General features: G+C 38.0%; 1 protein-coding gene across 1 annotated transcript in view; it reads right to left on the reverse strand.

Moving 5' to 3' along the window:
* Positions 1 to 7,281: 7,281 nt before the first annotated feature.
* The window catches only part of cdh10a (cadherin 10, type 2a (T2-cadherin)), a 30,912-nt gene continuing 24,772 nt past the window's right edge, over positions 7,282 to 13,421 (reverse strand). Inside the window, exons 11-12 of the mRNA XM_044176771.1 lie at positions 13,322 to 13,421; positions 7,282 to 8,578 (exon numbers count right to left, since the gene is read on the reverse strand). The exon at positions 13,322 to 13,421 is cut by the window's right edge and continues 152 nt beyond it. Of these exons, the coding sequence (XP_044032706.1) occupies positions 8,088 to 8,578; positions 13,322 to 13,421 (591 nt within the window). The 3' untranslated portion in view covers positions 7,282 to 8,087. The remainder of the gene's footprint in view (positions 8,579 to 13,321) is intronic.

The raw sequence follows: 13,421 nt of genomic DNA on the forward strand, positions 1-13,421 counted from the left end.
AGGGGTTAAATACAGGGCAGAAGGGATTGATTTCTAGGCAGATTAAGAGAGGTTTGATGCAAGTTGACACATCTTAAAGGTTTCATGCAAATATTCTTTGGTGGAAGTTGGGCACTCATGTCTTTAGTTTTTCATTGTAAGCAGGATGAAAGCAAGGACAAGTCTAAATCAGGATATGTAATCATTTGTACAAAGGGTGTATGGTTTTGGCAGCATTTCATCTGCGTAACACAAAAATATAACGACCATGATCATAAACCCTGAATGGTGCAACTCATATAACACATCCAATGAAAAGGCATCCAGACCTGTTGTAGGAATTTCAACACCTTATATTGAATGGGCAATGCTTTATCATTGTTTGGTAACTGTAGGATTTCCTTTTATGAAGCATGAAATTATGGAGGTATAGGTAGACTGCCAGTTACACAACTGGAGAAATGCTCTTATGAATACGCTGATTCTACAATGCACTTACCTGAAGCTGACAAACAGCTGTCATCCATTAAATGAATAGTGAGACACTTCTGGAAATACGCCTATTTACTTTCTTGACAACTTAGATGAAAACATCAACGTAAAATCAGTGTATGTAGCTGCAGCCAGGAGATGGTTAACTTAGCTTAGAATAAAGACTGGAAACAGGGAGGAACGGCTAGCCTGGCTCTGTCCAAAGGTAACACAATCTGCCTACCACCACCACCTTTAAACACGTTATATCTTGTCTGTTTAATCTGTATAATAGCATCTGCCATTTAACTGCTCAACTCCAAGAAATACAAAAAATCTAAAGAATGAGAAAGATATGAACGCTCTGTAGAGCCAAAGGGAGCTGCAGAGGTGGGTGATGATTTTCTGTGGGTTCATCACTACCAGCGACTTCTTTCTCATTACATCATCATGTAGTCATAACCCATTGTCAACTTATTCTGCTTGGACAAGTAATCAAAATTTTTACTACAGCTTTTAACTCCTTTTCTACATAGGCTTATCTCTAAGAAAAAAGATGGGTGTCATCGTATCCTAAAATGTACCTGAATGTATAAACAGTTCTTAAATACAGTAACACAGAAAATGTACTCTTAGATGTGGATTAAGATGACATTTTTTTAATTAATTTTTGATAGGTATGCGATTCTTTCAGGTGAATAAATCTTATAATATTGCTCATGCAATGTAACTGGCTCTGAAGAAGCTTAAATTCTTAATATGTAATGTTTTTCAATTTTCACCCTCAGAATGATTGAAGAGTTTGGCATATAGATGTAAAATAACTCATTTACATCCAGCTGATTGATATTTCAAATACATTTACTGTTGCATCTACATTACTGATGGAAACATACCTTTAACTACACCAAACATTTTTTGTTAGTTTTTATCTTTTATTGGTGCGTACAGTATATGAAAGACTTGGCAGTCATTTTCAGTGATACTTTCATTTCTGTTTTGGAATTGCAAAATGTGAATGAAAAATGCAATCTATAAAAATCATTTACATCTTTGATTGTGCTATAGGTTAGTGCATGGGAGTCTGTGTAGCAGCAAAACATTTAGTACAGCCTCCCACTACTTGTTCAAAGATCTCTGCTGCCCTCTGTTGATGACCATCCAAGGATATCAAACCAAACAACCCGTATACAGTACAGGTCTATGTTAAACACTACAGGTGTGATACAGAGACTTTAATACTGTATAATTTACAGACTTACTAATGAGCTAACTGTCCAAATAAACAAATACCATATAGTTTCCTGACTATAAACAACAAGAAATATAACTGCTGTATGTCCAGTTTGTAGTACTGTTTTCAGTCAAACTGAATGTAACAAAGTTACCATCTAGCAATTTCTATATTTTTGCAATTTCTATATTCTCTCATTACCCAGAAACCTTTTATCTAATTTAAAAAAATATATATATATATATATATAGTGAATTGAATCAGTGAGTGTCATCAAATAATGTACGTATTGCAGCATCTGCATGTTGTGGTTTTAGGCTTCCAGGAGATGGAGCCAAATACTAATTAAAGAAATCGACTGTTGAAGTGGTAAGGTTCTGCTTTCTTAAAGCACACTATGGCACAACATGTTGGAAATAAGCAGTTGACAAAGCTACAAAGTCCAACCTATGTTGAACTGTTTTGAACATACCTTTTGGGATAGATTCCCTGTAGATAATTGATTTTCAATATGAAAATTCCATCGTGTCCTCTGTAAAAGGGTATTACCACACACAAGTAAAATCAGCTCTCAAACCATGCTTTTAATAGACTATCACAGGCCAAATTGACAGACAGGCAGAAGGCAGGCACGTGTGCACCTGCATTATATGAAACCTGACAGAATAACATTCCATTGGCAGCAAACAAAGTGGCATTATGCCTCATCTCAGGTGCTGTGTGTGTGTGTGTGTGTGTGTGTGCATACACTCACCACAACAAAGATAGCATTCACCATTTCTGAACAGCAATTACATTTCCCCTAAGAAAATTATCCAGATGGGTTTGAAATATGCAACAATTTGTTTGGTCATTAAGATGCCTATTCAGAACTGCTTTTGCTTGTAATTATAATAAACTAGGCAGCATGCCATGCCACTGATGCATTCCCTTTGTGCTCAGAAGTAATTTTTTTTTCCTAAGGGGAAAAAAAAGCTGCCTTGTGTTTTTTAATGTTCAACCCACATCCATAACTACTAGCCAGGAGGACACTGAAAATCGCTTTAAACCTGGATGAGTGAACTGCTACAAAAAAATGGTTAGAGTAGGATTTTTGTCTTTCTAAAATTCCATGTGAAGTTCTGATTGTTATCGCAAGTGAAGTATAATCATTTTGTGAAAAGTGAATTGTAAAGGAATGGTTGAAATTGCTACCATCAAAAAAGAAAAAGATGAGAATGCTCATTTTAGAGGAGGCATTGCTTTTAAATTGTGCTCTTAAGAATTGAAATCCAGTTAGTGTGTTGTGCCCTCAATACGATCTTGTCCCTCAGACATGTACTTTTTTCACTCGCGCACATATACAGTATTGCAAATTTGTTATCAGTCTATACAAAATACAAAAGTCTACAATTTTGAGTTTAGCTGGACTGATGAAACATGCTAGTTCAGAGTGGTTATCATGTATTATGTATTTGTTTTTTGAACAATACATTATTGACTTTTGTAAATCGTTCACTGTCTAAAAAAGCAGAAGTCTCATTATAGCAGGTGTATGAGACAAAGCAGGTGTCACCACATGTCAAAACCCTTGGATTCAACTAAGCTTCACAGTCTGCTGTTCTCTTCACTGGCCATCGCCTGGCCATGCTGTGACTTGTCTGGCTCACAAACATGTGACAATCTGTCCTAAGGTGTACAACCTGGATGAAACTGGCCGCGTCAATCCTAACCCAGACGCACCAGTCAGAACGAAGATAAAGTGGTTACAAGCTCTGAAATGGACTGATGGATGGATGTTAAGTGATTAAAAAACAAACAAAAATGACAAAAAACAAGAAAGTAACAGGAGAGCTTTCTAATGTTTTACTATATGGTCAATACAACATCAATATCTACTGTATATAAAGGTCTCTCATCTATAACTATAGCTGTAGGCTTCCAGTAGTAGTTTTAAATAACCATGCTCTTCGTGATTTATTTTAAAGCAGATTTTATGTTACAACGCATTTCTGAAGTCTACCTATATTGGCACATAGAGGTTTCAGTTTTTAAAGGTCAGTTAATGGAAAAATCAATTCTGCACTCAAGCTGGGTAGCTGCGACTTTACAAGTAGCCAAATGGACACTTATGTAATCAATGTGTTTAAAAATAACGCCCTTTCAGTTACATTTTAGCCGCATTAAGCTGATACTCAAGCCACGTTAGAAATTGGGTCTCCTGGGTATCTGCTTGTAACTTGTTTTGGGGAAATAGAAAGGACTATTTTAAATAGTCCAGGCACAGGACAAGAAAAAAAGCCTCAGGTGGCCCGCCTGTGCTGTCACGTCTTGTCTGCATACCGATATTTCACCTGCATTATTGATTGCAGTACTTTGCATCTTTTAGACTTTTCCAGCCACAATAGACCCATGTAAAACATTATGCATTATGAATCCTGACATGAGGCTTGTTTCTTATCAGCCTAGCAGGGGGCACAAAAACATCCTAAAAAAAAATAAAGTCTTGAAGTTATGGCATCAACCTGCTGTCTGTAGTCTTGTCTGTGATGACCTTAGTGCAGCTGTGCACAAACAATCTGTAAAAGAGCTTTTGCAAGTTGGAGCTCAGCTCCATTTTTCTGAGTTGCTGATGTCACTTTCAAGCCACAGACAATCTAAAAAAAAATAGAAAAAAAAAACAACGACGGAAAAATAAATAACAAAGTAATCAATACTTTTAGAAATCAATGGAAATAAGATTGTACAACCTGTAAGCCTGGCTGCACTCACATCCTCCAGCTTGTCCATCAGAGAAAAATATCAGCAGTCATTGTCTTCTTTTATGGATCTCACTTGAACTAATAAAGCTGCAGTAGCCAAACGCTGGTCTACCATCAGGAGTTATGTCATGTATTATTCCATGTGACATGCAAATGCCTTTCTTACATCAAAGGCGATATGTTCTACTTAAGCTCTAATCATGCCGTCGCATGTGAGTAGGATGGGCAGAGAAAATTTTCTCTTTCTGCCTTGAAAGCCAATAGAGACCCTAACGAGAACAGAAGCCCTCTCCCCATGTACCAGGCTCCACACAGGTCACTGTGGTCAAATTAGTGGCAAGACATGAAACATTATGGGGCTACACTATTAATGAAATGATGGAATAATAACCACTTCTTACTGGGCACATGTGTCCCTGCATAGCAGGTCAAATTCAGAACATTTCCTTTGATTCATCCCACTGGAAATCAAACCAAATTATTTTATGACAAGCAAAATCATTTCACAGTAGTGCTTCATATTCATTAATACTTTTTTAAGATCTACATATGACTCATGCACTTTTAAAAAATAATGCCTCTTTACGAGTTAAACTCCACATATGCACTTTCAATCTTAACTGATTTGTTTTAGTGCAAGACTATTGATCATAATCTCTATGTTTTTGTACAAATGTGGCAATATCGATTAGTTAATTTATGGTTCATTAAAGACAGATGGCGCTACCATATCCACAATAATCCCTAAACCTTCATCAGGGTTATTCACACGCTGTTATATTATGATACAATAATGTGTTGAAATATTTTATGCCATGATAGTCAATAATAATAATTGTGTGACATGGAGAATCTGTAGGTATGCTGTAGTTTGGACAGGGCTTGAACTCAAGAGACTCAAGAGGTTTTACAGAATTAGGTCTTGTTGTTCCTGCTGGATCTCACTTTCAGAATAATCAGTACCATGCAAGGAAGCACGGCCACTGCTCCCTCGTGTTGACGCTTGTCTTGGAGTGCACATATATGTGCATATGTAATGCAATATTTTTCAAGACCAAGTTTCTACACTTGTGAAGAGAGGTGGACAAAGCAATAGAAACACCTATCCATGTATTGCAGTCCAGTGCAACACAAACACTAATGAAGGCCTCAGAATGCACAGCAGGGATTGGTCAGAAGCTCTCTGTGATGGCTGGACATTAAAAGCTTCACAGAGATGGGATTTATTGCTTGGCTCTTATACTGGCTTGCATTGGATTGTACAATTGTACCTAATCACTACTTAACTCTAAAATTGAATTTATTGAGTTGATTCAACTTTCAAATCAAGTGTTTCTTTTTAACAATGATGAATTACTTGTACGGAAAGAGTTAGACAAACAGGAATCGTTAGTTGGTCATGAGGTCTTGCAAAACTCAAAAACAAAAACTTGTGTTTGTTGTGGTTTCAGCCACTGTCGTAGTTCCACTTTATTCAGCAATGCCGAGGAACTGCTGTTAGGTCTTTCGTGAAGCGAGCCCTGGAATCTTCATCTTTTTAGTGATGGCTACCATGGTACAATTAAACAACAACCGAATGACAATTTAACTTTAATTCCTCTGGGTACGGTACACATGTTGGAAATATTTAAGGAGTCATACATCCAGAAATAAGACAGCAGCTACATGTATAACGGTGAGCTGGCAGCTGTTAAGATTTTAAATCGAATGAAGCGACGTGAGAAGGGCACTCATTTGAGGTATTGTCATCTCCACAGCTGCCCACTAATCAGCAAGTACTGTGTTGAATAACAGAACATTTGCAGATGAGTGTGTAATTAACCACATGGAGTTTGGTATACTGTAAGTTGGGAAATTGTGTGAGGTTTTCTTGTACAAATTTAACACACATTCAATCATTGCTTTTCCCCCCAAATAACTTGCTCTTCAAGTCTGGTTTCTAACGTCTAGATAGGTATAGCAAACAGCATCAAACAAGCAACCCTTTTCCTTTTAAGTCAGTTTTTAAAGAAGAAAACAGAATCTCCACTCAAAACAAAATCAAACACCCAATCAAATACCTTTTAAAGAACACAACGCATTTTTTTCTTCTTAATTTCATTTAAACTCAAGATGAGATGTAGAGGACAAAGCGACGTATCCTGAGCCTTAAATGTTGCTAGAAATACAGATTGGATTCATCTGAATATGCGTATATTGTACTACCCACAAGTATACATAACACTGTAAAATCACATAAATGACTTTACTTACTGCACTCCACCTCTGTACGTGATATTCGTGTGTCAAATCCCAAGTCAGCACCTCTTACATCTTTGCAGAATTCAGGCAGCTTGTCAAATTCAGGACCAACATAGTTATGCTGACAAGACAGCTAGATTTTCAGAGTTATTTATGTGGTCTTTAGGCAAGGAAAATAAAATAGATAAATTAAAAAATATATATTTTTGGCCTCCCCTTTTCTTTTTTCTGTCACTATACATGTGTTATCCCTCTGTGTTGTTTTTATTCTGAAAAATCCAAATTGTAACAATATTAACCAACACTAAAGAGGAAACAACTGAAAATGCAATGCTATTATGGAATCCTCACTGACATGTGCCATATATTCTTTATATATAGTTTTAATTGATCTCAGAATGGTCTGTATTATCGCATTGCTTACAGACAGTGATATTAAAGTTTTAATGAACCACGTCTGCATTGGTGGGTGGAACAGTATTTCCAACATTTTGGATACTTGCTTTCCTTCAGAAAAAGTATCAGTGTGTAGGTTCTTACTAAAACTGTATGCACCTACAACAGCACCCTATTCAGTAACCACAAAAGCAGGCAATGGACTGAAAATATAGCTGCTCCTTTTTTACATCATTTTATTAAGAAAATAAGTATAAAAATATAAATATAAAACAATATGACTCAGCATTCAAACAGCGTGAATTCAGTGTATGACAGTTTTCCTACAACATACACTTTCCATTACATATTACACCTATATGATGAAATGAATTCACAGTTTGACAAATAAACTGCACCAACCACTCACATGAACATTGCTTGTCAAACAAAGATAGCAAATAGTATATAGGATGTCCATCATTAAAAACACTTTGTACATTTACAGTATTTAATGGAGGTGGCTGGAAAAACCACTTGACTCCTCCCCTACCCCACTCACACCCAGTCCAGTGCCATTAAACATTGATAGTATACAATACTACTATCTCTCAGGTCAATTACAAAACACATTGTCCACACTATTGTTCACAAAAAAATCCTAAAATTCAAAGGCATCTTTACTGATTATGACCAAAAACAGTAAAACATATACTGTATCTCCATTAATGAGAAAATTCAACTCAGTTCAACTCAGTACTCAAGTCTTACTTTCCATTTCAGCATCCACAAGAGGATTGCAGGAATTTTTGTGTGTGTGTGCGCGCGTGCAGTCACGTGTATGAGAATCAAATAGACTACTAGTTAACTAGCGAGCTAGCTAGCAAACTAGACAGATAAACAGATAGATAGCTTGATAGATAGGTAGACAGACAGTCAACTAGCTGGCCAGCTAACTAACTAGACAAATAGCTGTCTGGCTAGCTAGCTAGATAAACAGACAGAAAATATGGGCTTGGAAAAAAGAGAGACTGTCATGGATCTGTCTAGGTCTCTCTGTCAGGACTCTTCCCTATGTACATCTCTGCCAACTTTTTGAATTGTGGTCCCCAGTTGCTGAGATAATCGTAATCATGGTCCCCCTCAGTGGCAGCAGACTCCAGTGAACTGAGGGATTCTGCCAGTGACCCACTGCCCTCATAAGCATACGTGGCCAGGGAGTCATAGGGGGGTGCTGTGGGATCTGAATCGTTCTCCTGAAGCCTCCCATTAATGAAGTCTCTGACATCCGTGTTATCCTTTATAGGTGATGTCCTCCGAAAGGGAAGTAGCATTTCGGGTATGATGTCCCTGCGTAGCTTGTTAGCATCCATCACCTCTGGGTTGCGCAGCGTGCCAATATCAAAGGCCTGAGTGTCCTCCTCTCCACCCCCTTCATCGTTGTAGCTGACAACATTGTCTCTGACATCCTCTTTGGAGATGATCAGAGGCTCCTTCTTCCTCTGTCTCCTCAGGGCAGCAAACAGCACCACGATCACTACACAAAAACAGTGGGAAATACGGAGAGAGAAAGCTCAGCATAAGATGTGTGCCTCCTAACATGTGTCATGCATTAAAGAGCACAGGGGAGCAAAAGCGCAGAGGGGAGACACATTTGCTACCAGTGATAAATCCCCAACACTGCCTCAGGCATTCAGTTCCTATTATTAAAGATTCAGTGAAAAAGCTTTTTCTTTCCTTTTCCCTTGAACGGCACATTCACTGTATAATATGCAAGGAGAATCCTTTTTTTTTTTCTCTCTCTCCATCACACAGACTCATATCTCCTATTCTTAATTCTTTTTCAGCAGTTTCAGATTGCAGAGTGAGCATGTTTCCGGAGAGTGGCACTGTGTGGTAGCAAGTTTTTAAATAAACCCATAATTCTTCAGAAAAAGAGCAAGCAATCTCTCATTTGGGACAAGCACAAACCCTGCTTCACCTGTGCTCCTTTCCTTCTCCTTCTTTTCCCTTTTTTGTCCTACCAGCGGGTACTCTAGTTGTCTACTTGCCTCCCACCTGGGTGTTAATTACAACGCCTTCAACATGGGTTGGATGGGGGTGTGGATGGCTGTTTATAAGGTTCTTTACGAACATTTGTGACTGACCAGTGCCACCTTTTTAGTCAGCGCAGAGGGCTGCATTGAGGAGAACCAGATAGGGAGAGCCATTCCAGCTCAGCGCCTGCCTGTTGGAGTCAAGCAGAGGTGAATGAGACGGTCTGTCAGGGGGGTTCAAGCGCGAAAAGCGTCAGATAATGAGCAGATGTCATGATATTTTGCTCAAGAGGAGAGCATGGAGTTTAACCTTCAGTACACTCAATATGTGAGAGAAGATCTGCCCACCATCAGACACGGAATTTAAAATTAGGACTTTAAACAAGCAGATGGATGAAAAGCTGGTCAAAACTAATTTGCTTGTACCACTAATTTAGTCCGGGTGCCAATCAAATAGCACACCAAACTCCGAAACAAGAGATCATGACAGGAGGAAGGGGGGTTCAAATTCAACACATGCGAAGGGTTAGAGGCTCATATAGAACAGTACACACACACGTGAGTGAGGAATTCTACATCCACAATGTCTACTCAAAAATGCTCCTATCAAACACTACGCTTGGCCAAGCAAGGTGAGGTTCAATGACAGTTGAAACCCATTACTTATTGATATGCCCTTGACCATAAACACTACACATTTCTGCTTTTTGCTGGGTAAAATGATAGGCACTGTTGCTGTTGTGCTCTGAATGCTGTTACATATTGCATTAGATCACAAGGAGGGCTGAAGTGGTGCTTTAGGAGGTCAGAAAGTAACCTACTTTACCAGGTAAATACACAGACCATTTTGTTAAGTGGATTTATTTGCTAATGATTGGAGCTTAGAACCACAGTACTATTTTCTGAGGGATAACTGCCGTATATAACGAATATGCAAAGTAGTTTTTGATTGGACTTGCTTTAATTATTGATGATCGCTTACATGTTAAAGGAACCTAACAAATCCTCCTATAGCACCATATTATCTATGACGGCATTTTTTATTTTTTTTTTAAAGATTTCCGCATTCAGTGTCCTTGATACTGCTGGGTTGACATACCGACAGCACTGTTCTTTTTTTTTTTTGTTCAAATGCCTTAAATGGCTTATTTTCATGTTTTCTTGACAAGCAACCTTTGTGGTCATGCGAGTAATGCGACTGTCCTCTCTCAGAAGCAAAGGTGGAAGTACTCTAGCATGACGTGTTTATATCACCTGGGGAAGAAATCTGGGTGGATGGTTGGTCTTACGAAGTATCTAATGTTTGCATCCTGTCTGCTACCAGCAATGCAGTCTAACAACTAACATTACAGATCCAGCATCACAAACTTGTGCTTTGTTGTGTGACACATCTCCGCTTCAGTTTTTTTTTTAGCTTTTTTATCAAGCATTTACTGCATTCACTGTGAAGTAGACTGAATCAGTGCATTATTTCTAATACTATAAGATAGCACCGTTTAAGGGCAACATCTCCTTGTATCAACAATTGCAAGTAATTAGTGTCACAATAATTGTTTTAATAAGATGCAAAGCTGCTGCCAGCCAGAGGGTGGACTGCTCGCCGAAAATCACATTTTCAGCAACATTTTATTGATTGCAGTGAGTTGGGACTCCAAGCTTTGAATCAATCCTGTCCTGTTTGTAATGATAGACCTTGTTAAAACAGAGATATTAACTGTTATTTTAAAATGTTATTTATTTATTTCCCTCTATGTGGGCACTCAGCAGCACATACTTGAGCAATGAAACTCACTCTGGGCCATATTATTGACTTTAGCACACTGAATTGGCATGCAGCATGGGGCATATGGAAGTAAGTACGTAAAGTAAGCTGCAAATAGCTTATAATAAAATATATATATAGTAATAATAGCTAGTTTACAACATTACATTACAAAAAGTCTGTTAAGGACTGACACATTCAATGTGTGGGAGCCTAGATGCTAATATATTAGAGTTTAGGGTATAATGTCCTTCTCTTTATTGGGAAGTTTACTCTCCAGCAACCCCAGCCAAAACTTGTCACCTGACATAGCGTTATGCTTTGCAAACTCAGTGGTTAGTCGTCAAAGAGTTTCAAGTTTTCTCATCTAAGTGACACTTAGCTTGAATTTTGAGGGGGGGAATCAAGTACTGGAATACCTTGAAAATAGCCCCTTTTTTAACAAAGTGCTTAAAAAGTCCTTGAAAATCAAATGAACCACATAACGCTCTCTTATATTTTGACCAAAGTTTTGTTCGTCAAGTCATTCTAATTAAATTGCTCAGAATCAGAAATCGCTCGGCTTTTTAAAAATTCTTACACATCACCTTACCGCGCCACTCCTCGACGCACTCTCGGTCTCCTTTCTTCCTCGCCTTGATGAGCCCGTTACCGAAAACTAAATATGCCAGGGAAGTGTAAACTTAATCCAGCATGGCTAGAAATGTATCTTTATAGCGATTGGCTTTTGCCAAACAACACCAACCCTCATCGTGAAGGTCAAATTCACGGAAGGTCTATAATTCGAGACTTCTTTGGGCCTCAAACGACACAAAATTAATAGGTAAGAAAGTAATTTACTATCTAATGTTAGAGGGATGATCTGATGATCATAGTAGGATTACAGTAGGGTGTCAACTAGCTAGTTGTATTACGTAAGTATTAAGATAGCGGCAGTGAACAGTGCTGGATTTTTTTAAACGTTGTCTGTCTATGCATTTTGTCTTCGTGCTTCACCTGAATGTTATTGATAGAGCTGGCTGGTATAGGGAGGCAAGGGCTCGCTAACATAGTACTCGCTACTACGTTAACCTACTATTAAATTACAAAAATGAGATCTCTGCATTTTACAAGCTCTTACTATTGGAACTATTTTGTCCTAACAAAGTAAAGTGCCGTTGACAGAAATATAGCTAATAATCACTGTACAGTGACAGTGTGACTGTGAGGGAGAATGCCCTGCCATGTGTGTTGCGATGACAACTTGAGAAGCGCTTATTGTGGGGTTTTGAGACCTCCGTGTCGTCTGTCAGATGATATTTGTGATATCTGTTCATTTTCTCTGTTGATATTTCACTTAATTTTGAGCTTGTATCACACCGTTTTGAGCTGGATGCGAGAACAGACAGACGCCCAGTGACCAGCCTGGCCTGTTTTGCTACATTTAGCAACACTCAAACTTAGTATTTAAACTGACATTAGACAAATATCTTTCCCGTCACATTCACGGGATTGATAGTAGAATTGACTTGTTAAAGGTACAATCCGTAATGCAAATTTGATGCCCCCTTTGGTACCATGGTAGTCCTAATGTCTTTTAAAAAAAGTTACTATTTAGTTCTTAGTGAATATATAAATTGTACTGTAATATGAATACATACATACACCTGCATGTAATATTTGAGCCTCAAACAATACTTCATTGAAAAGTTCATATTGGTGAATTGAATATGTATGTTTAATAAAAATTTATATTTGAAAATGAATTTTGCTTTGAGTGAAGTCCTTGAAAATGAAAAAAAAAGTGCTTGGAAAAAGTACTTGAAAATCCTTGAATTTGAACACTGGTTTGCAAATATTGACAATAAAGCTTAAATCTAACTTCTGTGTTGCTTTCTAAGTATGTTTTTTTTTTATAGTAAGCATCCAAACTGGTTTATGTTAATTGCATTTTTCATGTGTAATATTGTTATAACCTACCATACAAGAACAAGGCTGCTCCTTATTTACATGTCTGCTACATGGGTCATCAACTTGAGAGGATGCTGACTTTTTGGCCTGGCACATGTAGCTTCAGCCTCAGTCTTCAGACGTCAAGTGGATGCTTAAGACCCTTTTACAAGGTACTTGTGTTTAAAAAAGTGAGCTGGAAACATTAAAAAGTCAGCTGGAGATGGATTTTAAACCAACTTAAGGAGCCAACGTTAATTAGCCAGCTAAGTACAGCTATAAATTTAAACATACATACATTTAAACCGTTATTGCATATATTGTTGATGTATATATTTCAAAGCCCTGTGAGGCCAGTTTGTGATTTTTGATTATGGGCGATTTATAAATAAAATTGACCTGATATGAATAGAAGAACTGAGTTATTACTATAAGCGGCAATTGCAACCAAAGCTTGAACAAAAAAAACAAACATCACAAGAATGGCAAGAGGGTTCAAATATACATGGTCACACACATGCACATACATATGCTCATACCCGAGGGGACTTACTGAGGAGAATAATGACACAGAGCAGTATGGCCACCAGAGCTCCAGTTGTGAGACCATCTGAGAAGGGCAGGACCTCGGGGTTACATGACTGCATGTTTCC

This window comes from Siniperca chuatsi, linkage group LG19, assembly GCF_020085105.1.
Source record: "Siniperca chuatsi isolate FFG_IHB_CAS linkage group LG19, ASM2008510v1, whole genome shotgun sequence".
In the NCBI taxonomy this organism is placed as follows: Eukaryota; Metazoa; Chordata; class Actinopteri; order Centrarchiformes; family Sinipercidae; genus Siniperca; species Siniperca chuatsi.